Genomic DNA, 19,570 nt, shown 5'->3' with positions numbered 1-19,570 from the left:
CCCAAATGATACGGCACCAACACGTACCCGTGCGCATGCACGGGTATCGCACTAGTTTCTTTAAAAAAAGTATAATAACAAAACCAACACTTACTATAGTAACTATAGAAAAGGCTAAAATTTAAGTCGTTTCAAGAGTTCTTGTAATAGATTTAGATTAGATTATTGGTCTAGAAGAATATTTTTGGAAGAAACATAATTGTTGGTCTTAATACTTCAAGGGGAGGGTTGATCGAGTTGAAAAGATTAAGCTTGACATTTAAAAAAAGAACCTTGTTTAGCCAGGGGTATTTGCCAAAGGTAAAGCCTCACACTAAATTAATATGTTGCTTGAGATTAATCTCCTCGCAACGCAGAAAATAAAAAAATAAAATATGACAGTTCATTGTGAGGGACAACTCCTAGCAAATAATACAGAGGGATTTTAAATTTCAAAAGTAAACATTTGTCAGGGAAACCCCTAGAAAATAATACAGAAGAAATTTTGAATTTTAAAATTAAGCATTTGTTAGGGGCAGCCCCTTACAAATTTTTGCTTTGTCAAATCAGTCAGAGACGTTACCGCGCTTCTCTGTTGTGGTCATTATTACTTTGTCCTTTGCAAGAGGTAGCATCTAGCAAATTCTACTTATCATTTGTGACGGGTAGCCCCTAGTAAATTTTGCAACAAATTATTACCTCATTCTTTCCCTAGCAAGTACGCGCTTTCTCTTTCTCTTTATTTTTTCATTTCTATACTTTTTTCTCTTTCTCTTTCAACAACCCTTGCTCTTCAAACTTTCAACAACTTCAACAACACTAAGATTTTTTAAGGTAAGTTTTATGTCTAAGTTAATTTTTCTATTTATTTTCAATTTACCCTTTTCTTCTCTATTTTTTAAATTTATTTTGAAATTTATTGATGTTTGATATAAATTTTGTGTTTTATTATTTTTCAAAAATTTTAAATATAGGTTTACTTAATATGTTAGATATATTTTTAATGGGTTTATAAATAGGATAAAAAATTTGTGTTCTATAATTTTTTAAATAGGAATGGTTGTAGTATAAATAGTTAGATATTAATTTTTTTCGAAATTTTTGTTAGTAAATTTTTATTTTAAAAACACTATAAAAGATATATTACTTAGTATTATAATATAGTTTAGTAAAAAAATTAGCTTAGTATTATATTTTAGTATTATTTTGAAAAATACTATTCAGGGAAATTATATATTTTTGAAAAAATTATTTTATTTAGAAAAAATATATAATTTAGAGAAATTATGAATTTTATAAGTATATATTTATTTAGAAATTATATTAATTTATTTAGGGAAGTATATATTTTAGAGAAAATATATTATTTTATTTAGGGAAAATATATATTTTAGAGAAAGTATATTATTTAATTAGTGTATATTTATTTAGAAAAATATATATGATTTATTATAATAAGATCAACCTGTAAAAAAATGCCAACTTGCCAGTGGCTGAACCCCTCATAAATTTCAAAACGCATATTGTTTTGTCAGAGGCTTAAGCCCTACCTAAATAATGACACATTATGCCACGAGGTCCGCGCCTACGCCTGCATGTCTGCAACAGGAAAAATAGGAATTGCATTTTTCCAGTGGGTAAGCCCCAAGCAAAATAGCGAAGCGACAGCCCCCCGCAAATAATTTACGATGACCTATTTATAACCCCTTGCATTTGTGAGGGGTTTAACTCCTGACTAAATAGAATTTTTCTTGTAGTGTGAATTATTTTGAGCAAAAAATCAAAGAAATCAATTATAAGAGGCCCAAGTTAGAAGGAGTGCAGTTTAATCATCTTTCTATGAAAGAGAGTATAAGGGAATTTCTTATTCCAGCTCATGCCCAAAAGAAAGACCCCTTACAATTCCGAAATTTCCCCTCAAAAACCGGAAATGCATTTCCGGTTCGCACCATATATTTCACAAAAACAGGCCAAATGTGGTTTTACCCTTCCAAAGGTAAAATCAAAACTGGAGATATACTTCTGGTTCTATACAGGGATTATGTTTCTGGTTTTTAGAGCGGGAAGATTGATTTTTTCTGCCACCTTGTCATTTCAAAACTGGAGATATACTTCTGGTATTATGGAAAATTCATGATGCTTAAAACAGTAACCACCATAGTCAATTTTGATCAAACCATTTCTTCTTCTTTCTATAAAACCTCTCAAAACCCTTCCATTCTCAATCCACTTTTCCACTCTAAATCTTCATTTTTGTAGTTCATCATATCAAAAGGAGCTCAAGGAAGTGGAGTTTAAGGTAAAGTTTATTCATTTCAGTCCTCATTCCTTACATTAATCTATTTATCATTGTGGAAAAACGTTACACGAAAATTAGAAGTATACTTCCAGTTGGTAGTTGAACATAACCGGAAATGAAATTCCGGTTTTTGTCTGTGTTTATTTGACAGCAGCTTCTGCCATGTTCTATGTAAGTGTTAATAAGTTTTATGTTTTTATAACATTAGGTATGGTGCACCTCGATAACATTCTCAAACCTAATGTTTCTCAAGTTCTTTCACCTCTCGTATCTTTTATCGTAACTAATGTGATAAATATTCGTGAGCATTTTGAAAATGGAGAAGAGTTTGAATTATGTGAAGACATGTTGCAGTGGATTCGTATAGAGGCTACAAAACTAGGATTTGGTGTTGTGATTGGAAGGTCCGATAATGGTACGGATAGAAGAAATGCATTTGTGACTTTGACATGCGAAAGAAGTGGGAAATATATCAGTCGTATGGTTCAAGAAAATGTGAATGTCCATTTAGGTTGCATGGTTATCTTTTGGAAAATAAGAAATGGAGATTTAATGTGATATGTGGTTTACACAACCATGATTTAAGTTAAAAGTTAGCTGGTCATCCAATTGCATGTCGGCTCCTTCCGGATGAGAAGACACGTGTTTCTGACATGACTTTGAACTTGGTACCGCTCAAAAACATACTTGCAAAATTGAAGTGAAAAAGAGCCAAGAACACATCAAATATCAAGCAAGTTTACAATAGGCGCTATCAATCCAAATTAGCGATTAGGGGGGATCGAACCGAGATGCAACACCTCTTGAAACTTCTAGATGAAAACAGTTATGTTTGTAGGCATCGACGAGGTGATGACGGGGGTAATAGTAAGAGATATTTATTGGATTCATCCTGACTCCATTAAATTGGTCAATATGTTTCCAACTATACTTATAATTAATTTAACGTATAAGACCAACAAGTACATGCTTCCATTGTTGGAAATTGTTGGTGTTACATCGACTAACAAGACGTATTCGGTTGGTTTTGAATTTCTAGAGTGTAAAAAAGAGGAAAACTTTGCATGGGATTTTGAGGCTTGTAGGTCAATGTTGAAGGGTCAAGAAGATATTTCGAAAGTCATTGTTACCGACCGAGATACAACATTAATGAATTCGGTTGCAATTGTATTTCTACTTCTTACGCCTTACTTTGTAGGTGAAGATATAAATTGATTGCCCAATACAAATGGAAGAGGTCTCAAGTCATTGGAAGAGACTCAATTTTGAAGATGACGGTAAAAATAAAGATGATAAATCAAGTATTTCCATCTGTACTGAATGACAAGCGTTACAAGAAAGATTTTTGAAAGCCGATGACGCCACCAAACTCCACATCAAAGTGTAATTGAGGAAGACTGCGTTCCCGGAGACGACAAACTTGAAACCACCATCTCAAGTCAATTTATATGTACAAGTACATTGAACGGATCGTCAATGTCCGGGTTTATGGTAACTATGGTTTTCGAGCTGTTTCTGGTTTGCTCAGTAAAGGGAAGAGGATTACCATATTGTCCGACATACCCTGATCAAAGAATTAAGGGGGAATAGAGATTTATACACACGTGTGTTTGGGAGTAAAGAGAAATTTAAAGATACATATATATATATATATATATATATATATATATATATATATATATATATATATATCTATTGTATCTTGCGTGAGTGGATTTATACCGGAGGATAAATGGATGCAATTCCCTTTTATGGGCATCTAATAGCAAATGCGTATGAGAGGGTATGTATTAATATTACGAGATACAGTTTCTCGAAGACTTTATTCCCTCTGGGCACTGCTCCAACACCAAATCCCAATGATCTTATCATATGTGTTGGGTGGGTTTCAAATCCACGATAGTTTGTTCAAGTGTTTTTGAAACTGGGATACCCTATACCACATACATCACCGGAGTGGGCAATTCATTTCATAATCCCATCTGAGACATGGTCGGACCAATTCATTGAAAGGATGCAAGAATACAACAAGTTGAAAAAAATTGATATAGAAAAAAATAGAGAAAAGTCAAAAGGGGTGTCACCGATGGATTTGGCCGGCGACTGTTTTTTCAGCTCATTTAAGTAGTTAGGTATCATTATATTGTAAATGTTATTTTGTTCATGTATTATGTGTGAGGGAAAATGTGTGTTTTCATGATGTCAAAAACATTGTGAACTTGACACAATTGATGTGGAAACAAAGGAATCAAGTGGATGCATTAAAGAAGAGTGTTTTTGTCAAATTTCAGTCAACAGGTCGACACATATATACCATAGGTCGACCTATCTGGTGACTTAAGGAAAATTTTGTGTATGAGCAGAATGCGTTGACGCATTGATAGCTCTGGTCGACGCATGGCATTTTGAGGAAACCTCGGGTATGCGCACGCTGACCCTTCAGGTCGACGCATCCAATCTGGTGACTTAAGGATTCAGTGTATGAACAGAATGCATCGACGCATTGATAGCTCAGGTCGACGCATGGAATTTTGAGGAAACCTCGGGTATGCGCACGCCGACCTTTCAGGTCGACGCGTGTGTCATGCTTGGTCCAAAAACAAGTGCAGAACTTCAACAGGTCGACCTATGCAGTGGGACAGGTCGACCTATCGCTACTTTTACTGGTTTTTTTGCTGTGTTTAATTGGCTAATGCAAGGGGTGTGGTATATATATCAAATTGGTCATTCTCAAGCAAAAATTAACAAGAAACGTGAAAGATATACTCAAGCTTCTTCTCATCTTCAACCTTTCGCTTATTGATCAAAAATCACACATAATCATCTTTTTCGATCAAAGTAAGGAACGTGCATTGATAAGGTTCGATGGTAGACATTGGTCTTGTTCGAGTGAAGATTGTTGAGGGTGTTTCTTGTATAAAACCTTAGGGTTTTTCCTTCTACCTCAAAGGTTTGATTCGAAGGTTTTTAACGATCGCTTCGCTTTGGGAATCAATTCAGCCGAGCATAAGGAATTGAGGGATTGAAGATCCGCTCATCAAATTTGCTACAACCGGAGGATTGAAAAGGAAGGATTGGGGTCTTGATCGATGAAGATCATTGACATTGACTTGTTTCTACTTGAATCAAGGGGAGGAAATAATTGTATTCAATTTTACTGCATGTGTGTAGTTGGTGATTGGTAAATTCTATCCTTGTTAAACATTTTGCAATCAAATAAAACTTTCCTAATTTTATTTGAAATTAGGGGCAGACGTACTCCTGCGAGGACGATAGCAGAACTGCCTTAACAAATCTCGTGTTCTTTATCGTTCTTACTTTTATCTTTACAATATTTGTTTTTGTTAAATATCCATTGTTGAGCAAAAATTGAAGTTTGGTGAAGATCGATCACCAAGTGTTCGATAAAATTACTCAATCAATTTTTGGTCAAAATTTGGTAAAACGGTTCATTGTGAGTAATACTCTATTAAGTGTGTATTCGAATTTATTGATAAATTCATTGAAACGTAATTCATAATTCGCCGTTTTCATCCGTTCAGTTTAGTGCATATATCCGGTCCCCGATAACTCGATCGTTTGGAAACAATTAAGTGATTCAGGGAAGTCACGTTTCAAAAGCTAGAATTTTCTTAAGTCGGAAAAAGGTGGTCTATTCACCCCCTTCTAGACCATCCCTATCGTCTAACAAGTGGTATCAGAGCGTCGGTTCATCTAGTGCTTGGTATATAACTTTTTAGAAAATGGAGAACGGTCAAAAAGGGGTGTATAATAAAGCGACTGTTTTCACCGGAGAAAACTATAGTTATTGGAAAGATTGTATGTGCATTCATATCAATTTCGTTGATAGAAAAATTTGGGATGTCATCGTCAATGGTCCTATGGCTATCACCATAACCAACTATGCAGGCGTTACCAGACCTAAACCTCAAGCACAATGGGATGAAAAAGATGAAAAGAATTACGGGTATGATTGGAAAGCTAGAAACATGATTATAGCTTCCTTAGGGGTTGATGAGTACTTTCGTGTATCGCATTGCCAAACGGAAAAGGCAATGTGGGATGCATTACAAGTCGTCCATGAAGGAACTAATGATGTTAAGCTAGCTAGAATCAATACCTTGACGCAAGAGTTTGATCTCTTTCACATGAAGCAAGGTGAAACCATTGTGGAAATGCAAAAGAGATTTTCTCATATTATGAATCGTTTACACACTTTGGGACATATTACTCCCAATGCCGTAGCTAGTAATAAAGTTTTGAGATGTCTTAGTAGGGAATGGAAACCTAAAGTCACGGCAATCAAAGAAGCCAACGATCTCTCTATATTGGATCTCACGGCTCTATTTGGAAAGCTTGAAGAGCATGAGCAAGATCTCATGAACCTAAACAAGCACGAAAAGAAAGAGAATTCAAAGGACACCGAAAAGAAGTCTATTGCTCTAAAGGCTTCAAGTTCAAAGTCATCCACCAAAGATACGTGTGATAGTGAATCTAGTGACGGGGATGATAGTCCGGATGAAGATATGGGGTTGTTCGTAAGAAGGTACAATAAATATCTTCGAAAGAATGAAATCAAACACTCGGACAACAATCTAGTCGACTATAGACGTCAATCAAAGCCTAACAAGCAAGATGAGTATAAGAAGACTAAACCTAGAGGATCTTGTTACAATTGTGGTAAACCAGGTCACTACAAGCCGGATTGCCCTTTCGCTTAAGAAAGATAAGGCAAAGAGAAAACCTCAAAAGAAGCAAACAAAAGGAAGAAGAACCTATATCGCTTGAGAAAGTGATAGTGACTCATCTAGCAAAGAAAGCTCAAGTGATGAAGAGGAAACCGTCAACCTATGTCTCATGGCCCATCAAAAGAAGAAAAAGATTGTAAGTCATGAGAAATATAATAATGTTGATGATATGTCTTATTTTGAATTAAAGCATGCCTTTGATACTTTACATCATGAAGCTAAGGAAGCATTTCAACGCTTAGATTCAAATAAAAAGGATTTTCAAATACCTTGAGAAGAAAGTCTCCGATTCCGAAAAGGAATTAGAAACTCTCAAGGAATCTATGATTAAAAGTATCAAAGACATAAGCGAAGTTGACAAGAGTCCTTGGTTTAGATGGGGAGGATGTGAAACTTGTCACATTTGGCAAAAAGAAGTTAAAATTATCAAAGCCAAATTAGACAAGGCTTCACAACCAAAAATTACATATGCTATTGATCGATTACATATCAAAAATAGTATGATAAATCCGTATCAACGATACACTTATGTGATAAAAGATCAATCTAGCAAATGTAATGACCATTCAAACTCAAGATGTCTATATTGTTGCAAAAGGGGTCATACCATTAAAAAATGTCGCTTTAGGAAACTTTTGGTTCCTAAAGGCATTTTCAAATGGACTCCCAAGAGAAACATTTGTTTCACTCACACACAAGGACCCAATGAAAATTGGGTATCTATTTCCCTTGTTTAAATTTGTAGGTGGAATGTCTTGAGCCTTCTGAGAAAAGGTGGTTTCTAGATAGCGGATGCTCAAGACATATGACGAGTGACTTATCTTTATTCTATGACTTTGTGGCTAAGAAGAAAGGATTTGTGACCTATGGTGATAACAACAAGGGTGCAATACTCGGTTAAGGTAGTGTAGGTAATCCCTCTTCTACTACTATCTCTAACGTCCTTCTAGTTGAGGGCCTTAAACACAATCTTATTAGCATTAGTCAATTGTGCGATAAAGGATACTCGGTATCATTTTCAAAAGAAAGTTGCACAATTAGAAATGATGACAAGAAAGATGATGTGTTCAAAGGCCTGGGGGTAAACAATGTATACATGCTTGACCTAAATGAGGTATCTTTGACCGAGGCCAAATGTCTAGCAACTATGAGTGAAGACTCATGGCTTTGGCATAGACATTTGGCTCACGTCAACTTCGATTTGCTTAATAAAATCGTCTCAAAAGACCTAGTTGTTGGCCTACCCACAATTAAGTTCTCCAAAGATCACTTATGTGATACGTGCCAAATGGGGAAGCAAACGAGGATCTCTTTTAAATCTAAAAACATTGTATCTACAATGAGACCTCTTGAACTTCTTCATATGGACCTTTTTGGACCATCTAGAATAAAAAGTCTAGGTGGGAACTATTATGGGTTTGTCATAGTTGATGATTTCTCTATGTATTGTTGGACGATTTTCTTAGCAAGCAAAAGTGACAGCTTCTCCGCATTTGAGAAATTTGCCAAATTATTTCAAAATAAGTTGAATACTACCATAGTATCCATTCAAAGTGATCATGGGGTGAGTTTGAAAATCATCTTTTTGAAGAGTTTTGTGAAAATCATGGCAATAATCATAACTTCTCCGCACCACGAACTCCACAACAAAATGGAGTGGTGGAACGTAAAAACCGTGTTTTGGAAGAACTTGGGCGGACTATGATTAATGAACGTAGACTTCCAAAATAATTTTGGGCTGATGCCATAAATACGGCTTGCTATGTTTTAAATAGGATCTTGATACGACCTATTCTAAACAAAACACCGTATGGACTCTTAAAAGAAAGAAAATCAAACATATCCCACTTTCACGTATTTGGATGTAAATGCTTTGTTTTAAATAATGGAAAGGAAAATCTTGGTAAATTTGATGCAAAAGCGGATGAGGGTATCTTTCTAGGATACGCTCAATCTAGTAAAGCTTATAGAGTATACAACAAAAGGTTACATATTGTTGAAGAGTCCGTACATGTTTCTTTTGATGAGTCTTGTCCGAAAGTTGTCGGAAAAGGTAGTGTTTTAAATGGTGCAGGTATCTCAACTGAGAGTATACTTAAGGATCCGGATGCTAAGCTTGAGATAAATAAAGATTGCCTCTCACCCGAGAATATTAAAGAGGAAGTGGATCAAGCACCTAAAGAGAAAGTGGAAGACAAACCAAGTGACAAAAGTGATCTTCCTCTTGAATGGAAATCTTCTAAGGACCATCCTATGGAGAACATTCTAGGAGACATATCAAAAGGAGTAACAACACAGTCAAGGATAAGTAACTTTTGTTTTTATTATTCTTTCGTCTCTCAAATTGAGCCTAAAAACTCGAAAGATACATTAGTCGATAAGCATTGGTATTTAGCTATGCAAGAAGAGCTAAACCAATTTAATAGAAATGAGGTTTGGGACCTTGTCCCTCCTCCGTAAGACCATCGAGTAATTGGCACTAAATGGGTGTTTAGGAACAAATTATACGAAAATGGTATTATTACTCGCAACAAGGCTTGTCTTGTTGCTCAAGGGTATAGCCAAGAGGAAGGGATCGATTATGAGGAGACTTATGCTCCGGTCGCCCGACTCGAGGCAATACGCTTGTTAATTGCATTTGCATGTTCACAAAACTTTAAACTATATCAAATGGATGTTAAGAGTGCTTTTCTAAATGGGTTTATTAATGAAGAGGTCTATGTATCCCAACCTCCTGGCTTTGAAAACGTTGATTATCCCAATTATGTTTATAAACTTAAGCGTGCCTTGTACGGTCTTAAACAAGCTCCAAGAGCTTGGTACGAACGGCTTAGTAACTTTTTGATAAATCAAGGTTTCTCAAGAGGGAAGGTAGATACCACCCTATTCATTAAAAGACATGAAAAGCATTCTATATTGGTTCAAGTGTATGTTGATGATATTATTTTTAGGTCTACTAACATGACTCTTGTCAAGGAGTTTTCTAAGCTTATGCAGGGAGAATTTGAGATGAGCATGATGGGTGAACTAAACTACTTTCTTGGACTCCAAATCAAGCAAATAAAGGAAGGCACATTTGTGAGTCAAACTAAGTATTGTCAAGAGCTTATGAAACGCTTTGACATGGCAAAGTCAAAGGCCATTGATACTCCTATGCCTACCGCGGTAAATCTTGATCGGTATGAACATGGTAAGCCGGTTGATGTAAAAAGGTATAGAGGTATGATCGGTTCCCTACTTTACCTTACCGCTTCTCGTCCCGATATTATGTTTAGTGTTTGTATGTGTGCAAGATACCAATCATGTCCTAAGGAGTCTCACTTAAAAGACGTTAAGCGCATACTTAGGTATCTTGTTGGTACGACTAAGCATGGCTTATGGTTCTCCAAAGGTAGTGATTGTTATTTGGTTGGGTATTCCGATTCCGACTTTGCTGGGTGCAAGTTGGATAGGAAAAGCACTAGTGGTACATGTCACTTCTTCTCAAACTCCTTAGTGAGTTGGCATAGATGGAAACAGGTTTCCGTTGCTTTGTCAACTGCCGAGGCGGAATATGTGGCGGCCGATAATTATTGTGCTCAAATATTATGGCTCAAGCAACAATTACTTGACTTCAATGTCAAGCTTGATCATATTCCCATCTTTTGTGATAACACAAGTGCTATAAATTTAACCAAAAATCCGGTCTTGCACTCTCGCACTAAACACATAGAAATTCGGCACCATTTTCTTAGAGATCATGTGGAGAAAGGTGATGTAGTGTTTGAGCATGTTGATAGCAAAAATCAACTTGTCGATATCTTTACAAAACCACTAGCTACCGAGCCTTTGTTTCACATTCGTAGGGAACTTGGTGTCCTTGATATATCGGATAGGCTGCAACTATGAGTAGTTGCATATGCTCTATTTATTATCATTATTATCATCTATGTTCTCACAAATGTGTTGAAGTGTTTACTCAAGATATGTGAGGGCATATTTCTCTATCTCCCATGTGTAAAGGTAATATCGTTTCAACCTTAGACTTCTCTCATGATAATGCATCAACATGGTAAACTTGCTACTTGTTCATAAGTGTGTATGTTTTATGCATATCTTGGTATTCTCATGCATACACATATTAAGTTTAACCAATTTTTGAAAAATGCCAAAAATAGGTCGACCTACTAATTCTGTGTGTCGACCTATCACAAGAATTTTTTTCAATATTTAAAGCTAATGCGTCGACGCATGACCTGCATAGGTCGACGCATCGGTCGCAGAATTTCAAAAATAGGTTAAATTTAAAAAGGGCTTAAAGGCAAAATCATTTCCTCCTCTTTCTCTCTGCGCCGTCGACCTCTCCACCATAAAACCCTAAAATCTCCAACTACAATTCTCTCACACTCCTTTCAATCATTCATCAATGGCTTCCCACAAATCTTTAAGAAAGAGAGCTAACAGGGGAGATTCCTTTTCTCAACCACAACCTGAACTGGAAAATGCTCTATCTCTAATTCCTGATGAACTTGTTGAATCCTACTCATCTAACTTTAGCAAGAGGAAAGTCATTAAGCAATTCATGCATTAAAGAAGAGTGTTTTTGTCAAATTTTAGTCAACAGGTCGACACATATATACCATAGGTCGACCTATCAGGTGACTTAAGGAAAATTCTGTGTATCAGCAGAATGCGTCGATGCATTGATAACTCAGGTTGACGCATGGCATTTTGAGGAAACCTCGGGTATGCGCACTGTAGCAACCTGCCCTAAAAATATAGAATTTTAGACTCGCCACCTATTCTACCAGGGCGAATAGGAAACCTTACGCAGTTAAGAGATTCGGGGTAAGTTATTATGTTCGGGTCAAGGGAAGGTGTTATGCACCCTTAACCCTTTCCTAAGGTTTTGAGTTTAAGGAAAAGGTTTGTGGCTTAAAATGTTAAGGGTTTATAGCTAAGAAAATGAATAGGGTGAACGGCAAAATTCGAACCTAATTAGAATTTTGGGGAAGGGGACTCGCCTTGGTTATCCAAGTGCCTACGTACCTCCTTATGGAGGATCAGAGTCTACGTTGTTCGGGGCAGGGTTGTACGCCTTAGATTAATACGAAGTTGTTTGAAGGTATTTTGAATTACCTTATCGTAGTTTTGAAATTCGCAGTTTGCAAGGTATTTTGAATTACCTTATCGCAGTTTTGAAACTCCGTAGTTTTGTGAAAGAAATGTGTTTTGAATGGCGTACAACCCTGATTATAGTATGTTCTATTAATCGCGATGATCGATAGATTTAATCACCATAATTAACAGATTTAATAGGAATTGCTAATTATTTTAATCGATTGATTCGATTACCACCGTTAGCAAATTGATGTGTTTTAATTAGATTATTAATTATCGTTACTCCTCGCGATCAATAGATTTGATCAAAATAAATAACGAATTGATAAAAATATGCTAATCATCGTAACCAATAGAATCGGTTAAAACCCTTTAGCAAAATAAGCCTTATTTGAATTTATATTATTTAATTAATTATTAACCATCGCGACCGATTAATTCAGTCGAAACGAATAATAAATAAAATCCCAATATTAATTATATCCTAATTAACCTAATTAATAAAACCTAATTTTAAATTATTAATTAAATTAATATAAAATCCTAAACTAGAGAGAAAAAAAAACCTAAATCCTAAATTAAATCAAATTACTAGAATAAACCTAAAAAACCAAATTGACTTAATTAATTAAAAGAAACAAGAAAAGATTATATATAAATAAATAGATAAAACCTGGGCATGATCCTGTATGGTGGCCATATGAGTGTCTATGGTGATCCTTCAATCCTGATGCGTTGGATCTGCTGCTTGGTGGATCCTATGGTTATTGCCTGCAGGTGTATCGTGGTCTTTCCTGGGTTGCGCGCGCTGGAACATGAATGAAAAAATAACCAAAACATAATACAGACCCAGGGATCGAACCCAGGTCTGTTACTTCACATGGGATCTTTTGTTACCAATGCTGCTGCTCGATGTTAGTCATTGGCATAATACACAAAAATAATCATATACACAACAAAAGATCCTGGATGAACAATCAAGCATAAATCAAACCTGGGCCCAGAGTTATACGCGCGCACCAATAAAACATGGAGAGAGATAGTATTTGAAAAATTGACCACCTAATTGGGAACAGCCACGCATGGCCCAAGGTCTCCCCCTATGGAACAGACAAATCACCACGCGACACACTGCGGCCGCCTGAACCCCAAAAGCCAGAGACGCCGGAGACGAACTCCAATCGTCTTCTCCAACCTGCAATCCCCCTAAAACAACCGAAAACGCATCGTTCTTCATGAAATTAAAACCCAGATCGATCAATTAACACATTGCGAATCTAATGGTGTAATCCTTTTGTCCTGGTTCGGCCTGCATGGCGCCAAAAACTTGATCGCGACTTTGCGTGTCTATTAGTCGGGATAACTGCAAGTGCACAGTCGTGTCGTGTAGTTTTAAAAGATATCGAATCCACAGGGACTATAAATCGACCTACCGTTATCTAAAGTTACTATGTAAAGCTAAGGCTAATGATATTTGGGTTATTTATAAATGGGGAAAATAAAATCTTAAATCTAGGTAATATAATAATAAACGGATATCAGTATGTATTTCATCTAACTTAGGTGATTCGAAGTTCTATTGACCAAATTCTAATTAAATCAAAGATCTTTACTAACTATGTTATTTAAAAGTCCTCCTCTCAAACTCTCACTCTATTGATTCAGACTACGATCCTAACTCATAATGTACGCTCTCGCCATCCCACCAGATTTAGAAACGCTTTTTGAAAACATCATAATTAATAAAATGCTCGCTTTATGAATTCGTTATCTACTTAAATTTCCTATCTCAAACTCTCGCTCTATTGACTCGGCTCATGCTAATATTCCCTAACGCACGCTTTCGCCATCCCGCGTCGGGTTTAAGAACACTTTTTGAAAGTAAATAATTTCTAATCAGTTTTAATACGCTTTCGCCATCCTTAAAACTAATGCCTTATGTCTACTATCCAGTTAAAGATCTCAAACTCTCGCTTTGTTGACCTTAACCTTTATTATTTCTAAAACCTCAAACTCTCACTCTGTTGGTTTTATAACTTTATCAAATTAAATTAGACACAAAACCAGAAACCAGTGATTTTTAATAAAACATATTTAAGCCAATTTATTTCGGATCCCTACGGTTAGATTACTTTACATACAGATATCTAAATAAATTAGCCAGACATATTAATATGGTTAAACATGCATAAATAGATTTGGTTCATAATAATAGGCATATTAGCAGGCATACAATATATCATGCAATAATAATTAAAACAGTAAATAGAAACCTGAATAATAAAATCTGAATTAATTAAACTTGGAATCTTGGAGTACTTGAACTTCCACCACAGGTTGGTTGGATTGTTCTTCAAATATTATTCAGCAGGAATTAAAACAAGGAAATTAAAAACCAAATCTAACGTAAGGTTAGATCAGTTAAAGATTCACAACAATTTCCGGTGTAGAAATTGTTGTGAGAAAATATGAACGAAAGTAGAAATAAAAGCTGGAATTAAAATTGCTGGAATGAAAGGAAGATAATACTGAACTAAAAACAGTGGCTGGGACTAAGCACGGTTCAACTCCTTTTACGTGAACATCTTGTCCTTTATATAGTGCTGCCTTGTAACTTCCGTTCCATAAAACGTGGGAGGTCTTGGTATTAGTCATCTGCAAATGAAGCGAAAGAAATGGAGACGGGCCCTCAAAAGTAGGAGACGAGCGTCTCAATCTTTGAATGATTCAAGGAGACGTTGGAGACGTGCGTCTCTCATTGGTAGAGGGGTGGAGACGGGCGTCTCCCTTTATGGAGATGTGGGTGACGTGGCTTGAATGATAGGGACGTGCTTCCCTTGATTTGCGGAGGGTGAGACGACCGTCTCCCACTTGGAGACGTGGGGGCTTCAGCTTCACGTGGGCTGGGCCTCGCGTGTTCCACTTTGGATTCCTCTATTTGCACCTCACTTCACTACAGTACCTCCAACTTGATTCTTTTGCCTTTTTAATACGATTTCTTCTCGATTTCTTATTCTTTTGCCAAATGCTTCTTGCATAAACATAATACCTGAAACAAAGGAAAATACCAGCATAATACCGTAATAATATATAATTATAATAAAATAACGAAACAATTTATGTTATAATCGAGCCTAATATACGATATAATTACGTGTTATCACATAATGAGATACAAGTAACACAATGCAACACGGTGCAACAATGGTGGGTTGCGATTCCCACGTAAAACCTCTGATCCAATCGCCCAGAAACAATCTACCAGCTCACACAAACTTGATCAAACATTAGTATGCTATAGAATACGCTTAAAATCAAGGATTTAGAAATTTCAAACCTTAACGGCCGATGTAATTGAGAGATGAGGTTCTGGTATGCTTTGCCCTTGAATGAATGCTTGGATCTCCTCCTGGGAGTTTCAGGATGATGTTTGGATGCTTCTCTTTGCTTTAAACTTCCTGGAGAATCGATTCTTAGTCTTTCCCTAGAACTTGAAAATTTTGAACGTGAGAAACCCTATTTTTTCTCCTCCTCTACCTCCTCCCCTAATCTGAATCAGTTTGTGTGTATATGTGGAGCAAGTTAGATCAAATAATGGGCTTGGACTTTCGGTTATGAGGTGACTTGGTAATTTCATATAATTTGTATGAAAACTTTCCAAAATTGGTTATTCTTCCTTCTCAACCAATCTCCACGTTTTTGGTCACTCAATGGGGCATAATATGGGCCTTCAAAAGATAGAAATCAAACCCATGTGAATTAATTCAATTATTTCCACATTTTACTTAATTTATTTGCCTTTTAATTGAATAAAATTCAAATAAATATAAGTAAAAAAAATAAAAATATGAGGATGTTCTTAGAGGTCATTTTTTTATGTCATAAGAATGTTTGAAATCAAAATCTTAGGCCCATTAATCCAAAAATGCAAAATTGTGCAATTAGGGTTTCATGTATTTCTTGAAATTTGGCCAACTTGTACACCTCGTATCTCTCTAAAATTTGATCCTATGGATGTGTTTTAGGACTTTTTAGAAAGCTTAAAGAGTCCTCTAAACACTCATTTTGGTTTCATCTCCATTGAAGTTTCCATGCTCATGTTATGGGCTTCTGAAATAGATGTACTTTTAATGACCTTTTGGGAGGACTTGTAATGTATTGGACCGTATCTCTTTAATGAAGCATTTCTAGCCTTGGCATGTGAGAGACAAAGTTGTAGAGAAACCAATTTCCTTTAGAATAGACTTTGGTTGGGAAATTTTTGATACTCCATGTGAAAGTTATAGCCAGTCAAAGTTGAGTTGACTTTCTCCTAGAAAACCCTAATTTAGAAACTATGAGTTTTATTGATTTCTGATCTCTCCTTGATGAATCATGATCAACCTTTGATCAAATGATGAATATAACATAAAAATGTTGATGTTGACCAAAAATCAGGAGTTTTGACTGTACTTTGACCATAGTTGACTTTTAGGTCGACCTAGTCGACTATGGATCATCTGAGCATTTGGATGAGCAATCCCTGGAATTGAAGCTTGACTTTTGACATGGAGATACCTTGAACCCTAATAAACCATATGAAATCCATTGGAACCCTTGATCCATCTTTTCTCCTTAGCAAATCCAAAACCCTAACTTGAGGACCCTTTAATTAGGAGAGAGTGACTTGAGTTTAACCATTGAGCCTTGAACCCTTGAAGATGAAGTGAGATGGGAAAATTTTGGGGTATGACACGCACGCCGACCCTTCAGGTCGACGCATCCAATCTGGTGACTTAAGGATTCAGTGTATGAACAGAATGCGTCGACGCATTGATAGCTCAGGTCGACGCATGGCATTTTGAGGAAACCTCGGGTATGCGCACGCCGACCTTTCAGGTCGACGCATGTGTCATGCTTGGTCCAAAAACAAGTGCAGAACTTCAACAGGTCGACCTATGCAGTGGGGAAGGTCGACCTATCGCTACTTTTACTGGTTTTTTGCTGTGTTTAATTGGCTAATGCAAGGGGTGTGGTATATATATCAAATTGGTCATTCTCAAGCAAAAATTTACAAGAAACGTGAAAGATATACTCAAGCTTCTTCTCATCTTCAACCTTTCGCTTATTGATCGAAAATCACACATAATCATCTTTTTCGATCGAAGTAAGGAACGTGCGTTGATAAGGTTCGACGGTAGACATTGTTCTTGTTCGAGTGAAGATTGTTGAGGGTGTTTCTTGTATAAAACCTTAGGTTTTTTCCTTCTACATCAAAGGTTTGATTCGAAGGTTTTTGACGATCGCTTCGCTTTGGGAATCAATTCAGCCGAGCATAAGGAATCGAGGGATTGAAGATTCGCTCATCAAATTTGCTACAACCGGAGGATTAAAAGGGAAGGATCGGGGCTTGATCGGTGAAGATCATTGACATTGACTTGTTTCTACTTGAATCAAGGGGAGGAAAGAATTGTATTTAATTTTACTGCATGTGTGTAGTTGGTGATTGGTAAATTCTATCCTTGTTAAACATTTTGCAATCAAATAAAACTTTCCTAATTTCATTTGAAATTAGGGGCAGACGTACTCTTGCGAGGACGATAGAGGAACTGCCTTAACAAATCTCGTGTTCTTTATCGTTCTTACTTTTATCTTTACAATATTTGTTTTTGTTAAATATCCATTGTTGAGCAAAAAGTGAAGTTTGGTGAAGATCGATCACCAAGTGTTCGATAAAATTACTCATTCAATTTTTGATCAAAATTTGGTAAAACGGTTCATTGTGAGTAATACTATATTAAGTGTGTATTCGACTTAATTGATAAATTCGTTAAAACGTAATTCATAATTCGCCGTTTTCATCCGTTCGGTTTAGTGCATATATCCGGTCCCCGATAAATCGATCGTTCGGAGACGATTAAGTGATTCAGGGAAGTCACGCTTCAAAAGCTAAAATTTTCTTAAGTCGGAAAAAGGTGGTCTATTCACCCCCTCTAGACCATCCCTATCGTCTAACATTATGTTATGGAAATATAGCCATTTTTATAGTTTGACCAAAATACAATATTTGAATACATGATGTTTTTTTAATGAGTTGTTGTTTCTGTTCTGTTTCTGGTTTTTCACTCCCAGTGGAGTAACCAAAAATATATTTCCGGTTACAATTTATATAAAACTGGAAGTGAAATTCCGGTTTCAATTCTGACACAAGGATAATATTTGTATGGTTCATATTTGCCTCCAACTAGTATAAATAACCTCACTTGTCATATTGTTTCATACCACAACACCAAAAACCAAAAATGAACATCAAATGGCATGTTGGAGTTGTCCACTTTATCGGCAATACACCATCACGCAAACTTAAGTTCACCAAGTACACCCCAATTGAAGATGTGCTTGAAATATTGCAGAAACGTGTACCTTATGGCGACAATCGCAAAGTTGTGAAGATCGAGTACCGCTCGCCATCTGTTGACAAAGATGGGAAGCTTGTGTTCATCAACTGTGAGCTGAAGAACGACAGTGATATATGGGCTTTGTGGAATACTTTTACCAGTTTTGAGGAGAAAGTTTCGATCGAGTTAGATGCGACTATTTCAAGATCGGTCGATGATATTATCAGGATGTTGCAACGTCCATGTGGACGTTGATCTGTAATTTTTGATTTATGTTAAAATCCTTAATGTATTTCCTATGTTTATGTTAAAAATTGTATTTTGAGTTTGTGATATTGGTGTTATTCAATGATGTTTTTCTGGTTTAAGTGTAGCACAAAATCAGAATTACTTCTCCGGGTCAAAATCAGAAATTAAATTCTGGTTCCAATGTATAGTTTATCAAATTTTGGTGTGCACTGGAAATATACTTCTATTTTTGAGGAACATTTAAGGAATTTTGCGTGGTGCGTAAGAAAAACATGGGGTAGAATAAAAAATCTCCAAGTATAATGCTTCAAACTCCATTCTTGTATGATGATTTTAAAGACGTGGTGTAGAATAATGATGGGGAGAAATGCCTAATTTTAAATGGCTATAACCTAGATTTTTTTCAAAAGTTGTTGGGAATTCATCCAAATAGATAGATAGATGTGATATGTTTGTTAATGAGTTTTATTTGAATGACATTCTCAAAGGTAGTGACAACTTCATATATTTCATTAATTCCTAAATAATCCACAATGTATAAAGTAGTTTGAGCCACTTTTCTGTGGGTTGTTTGTAAAGAATTATTTTCAAGATTTTGGAAACTAGATTGACGAGGGTTATAGGAAATTTGATATCTCTTTGTCAATCATTTTTCATTCCTCATAAACATGTGATGGAATAGGTTTTTGTTATTAATGAAGTGTAAGACTTTTTCAAAAGAAAAAAAGAGAGAGTGTTTGTTGAATAAGTCAAATATAAAATTTAAAGTATTTTTTATTAGTGCATCTTATAATAAAAATTTGAATTTTATATAGTTT

The 19,570-nt window shown here is 35.9% G+C and overlaps 1 protein-coding gene across 1 annotated transcript; it reads left to right on the top strand.

Annotated features, from left to right (window-relative positions):
* The first annotated feature begins 18,407 nt into the window (after positions 1-18,407).
* On the top strand, positions 18,408-18,758 carry LOC131597625 (uncharacterized). The gene has a single exon (XM_058870312.1). It carries the CDS (start codon positions 18,408-18,410, stop codon positions 18,756-18,758), a length of 351 nt encoding a protein of 116 aa, XP_058726295.1.
* Positions 18,759-19,570: the final 812 nt, after the last annotated feature.

The sequence above is a fragment of the Vicia villosa genome, linkage group LG4 (assembly GCF_029867415.1).
Source record: "Vicia villosa cultivar HV-30 ecotype Madison, WI linkage group LG4, Vvil1.0, whole genome shotgun sequence".
Classification (NCBI taxonomy): Eukaryota; Viridiplantae; Streptophyta; class Magnoliopsida; order Fabales; family Fabaceae; genus Vicia; species Vicia villosa.
Note: the sequence above shows the minus strand (reverse complement) of the source record. Positions and strands in the feature narration are given on the sequence as shown.

Bases quoted from the DNA above. Each gene is read 5' to 3' on its own strand.
- LOC131597625 (XM_058870312.1), top strand. From the start codon at position 18,408: ATGAACATCAAATGGCATGTTGGAGTTGTCCACTTTATCGGCAATACA.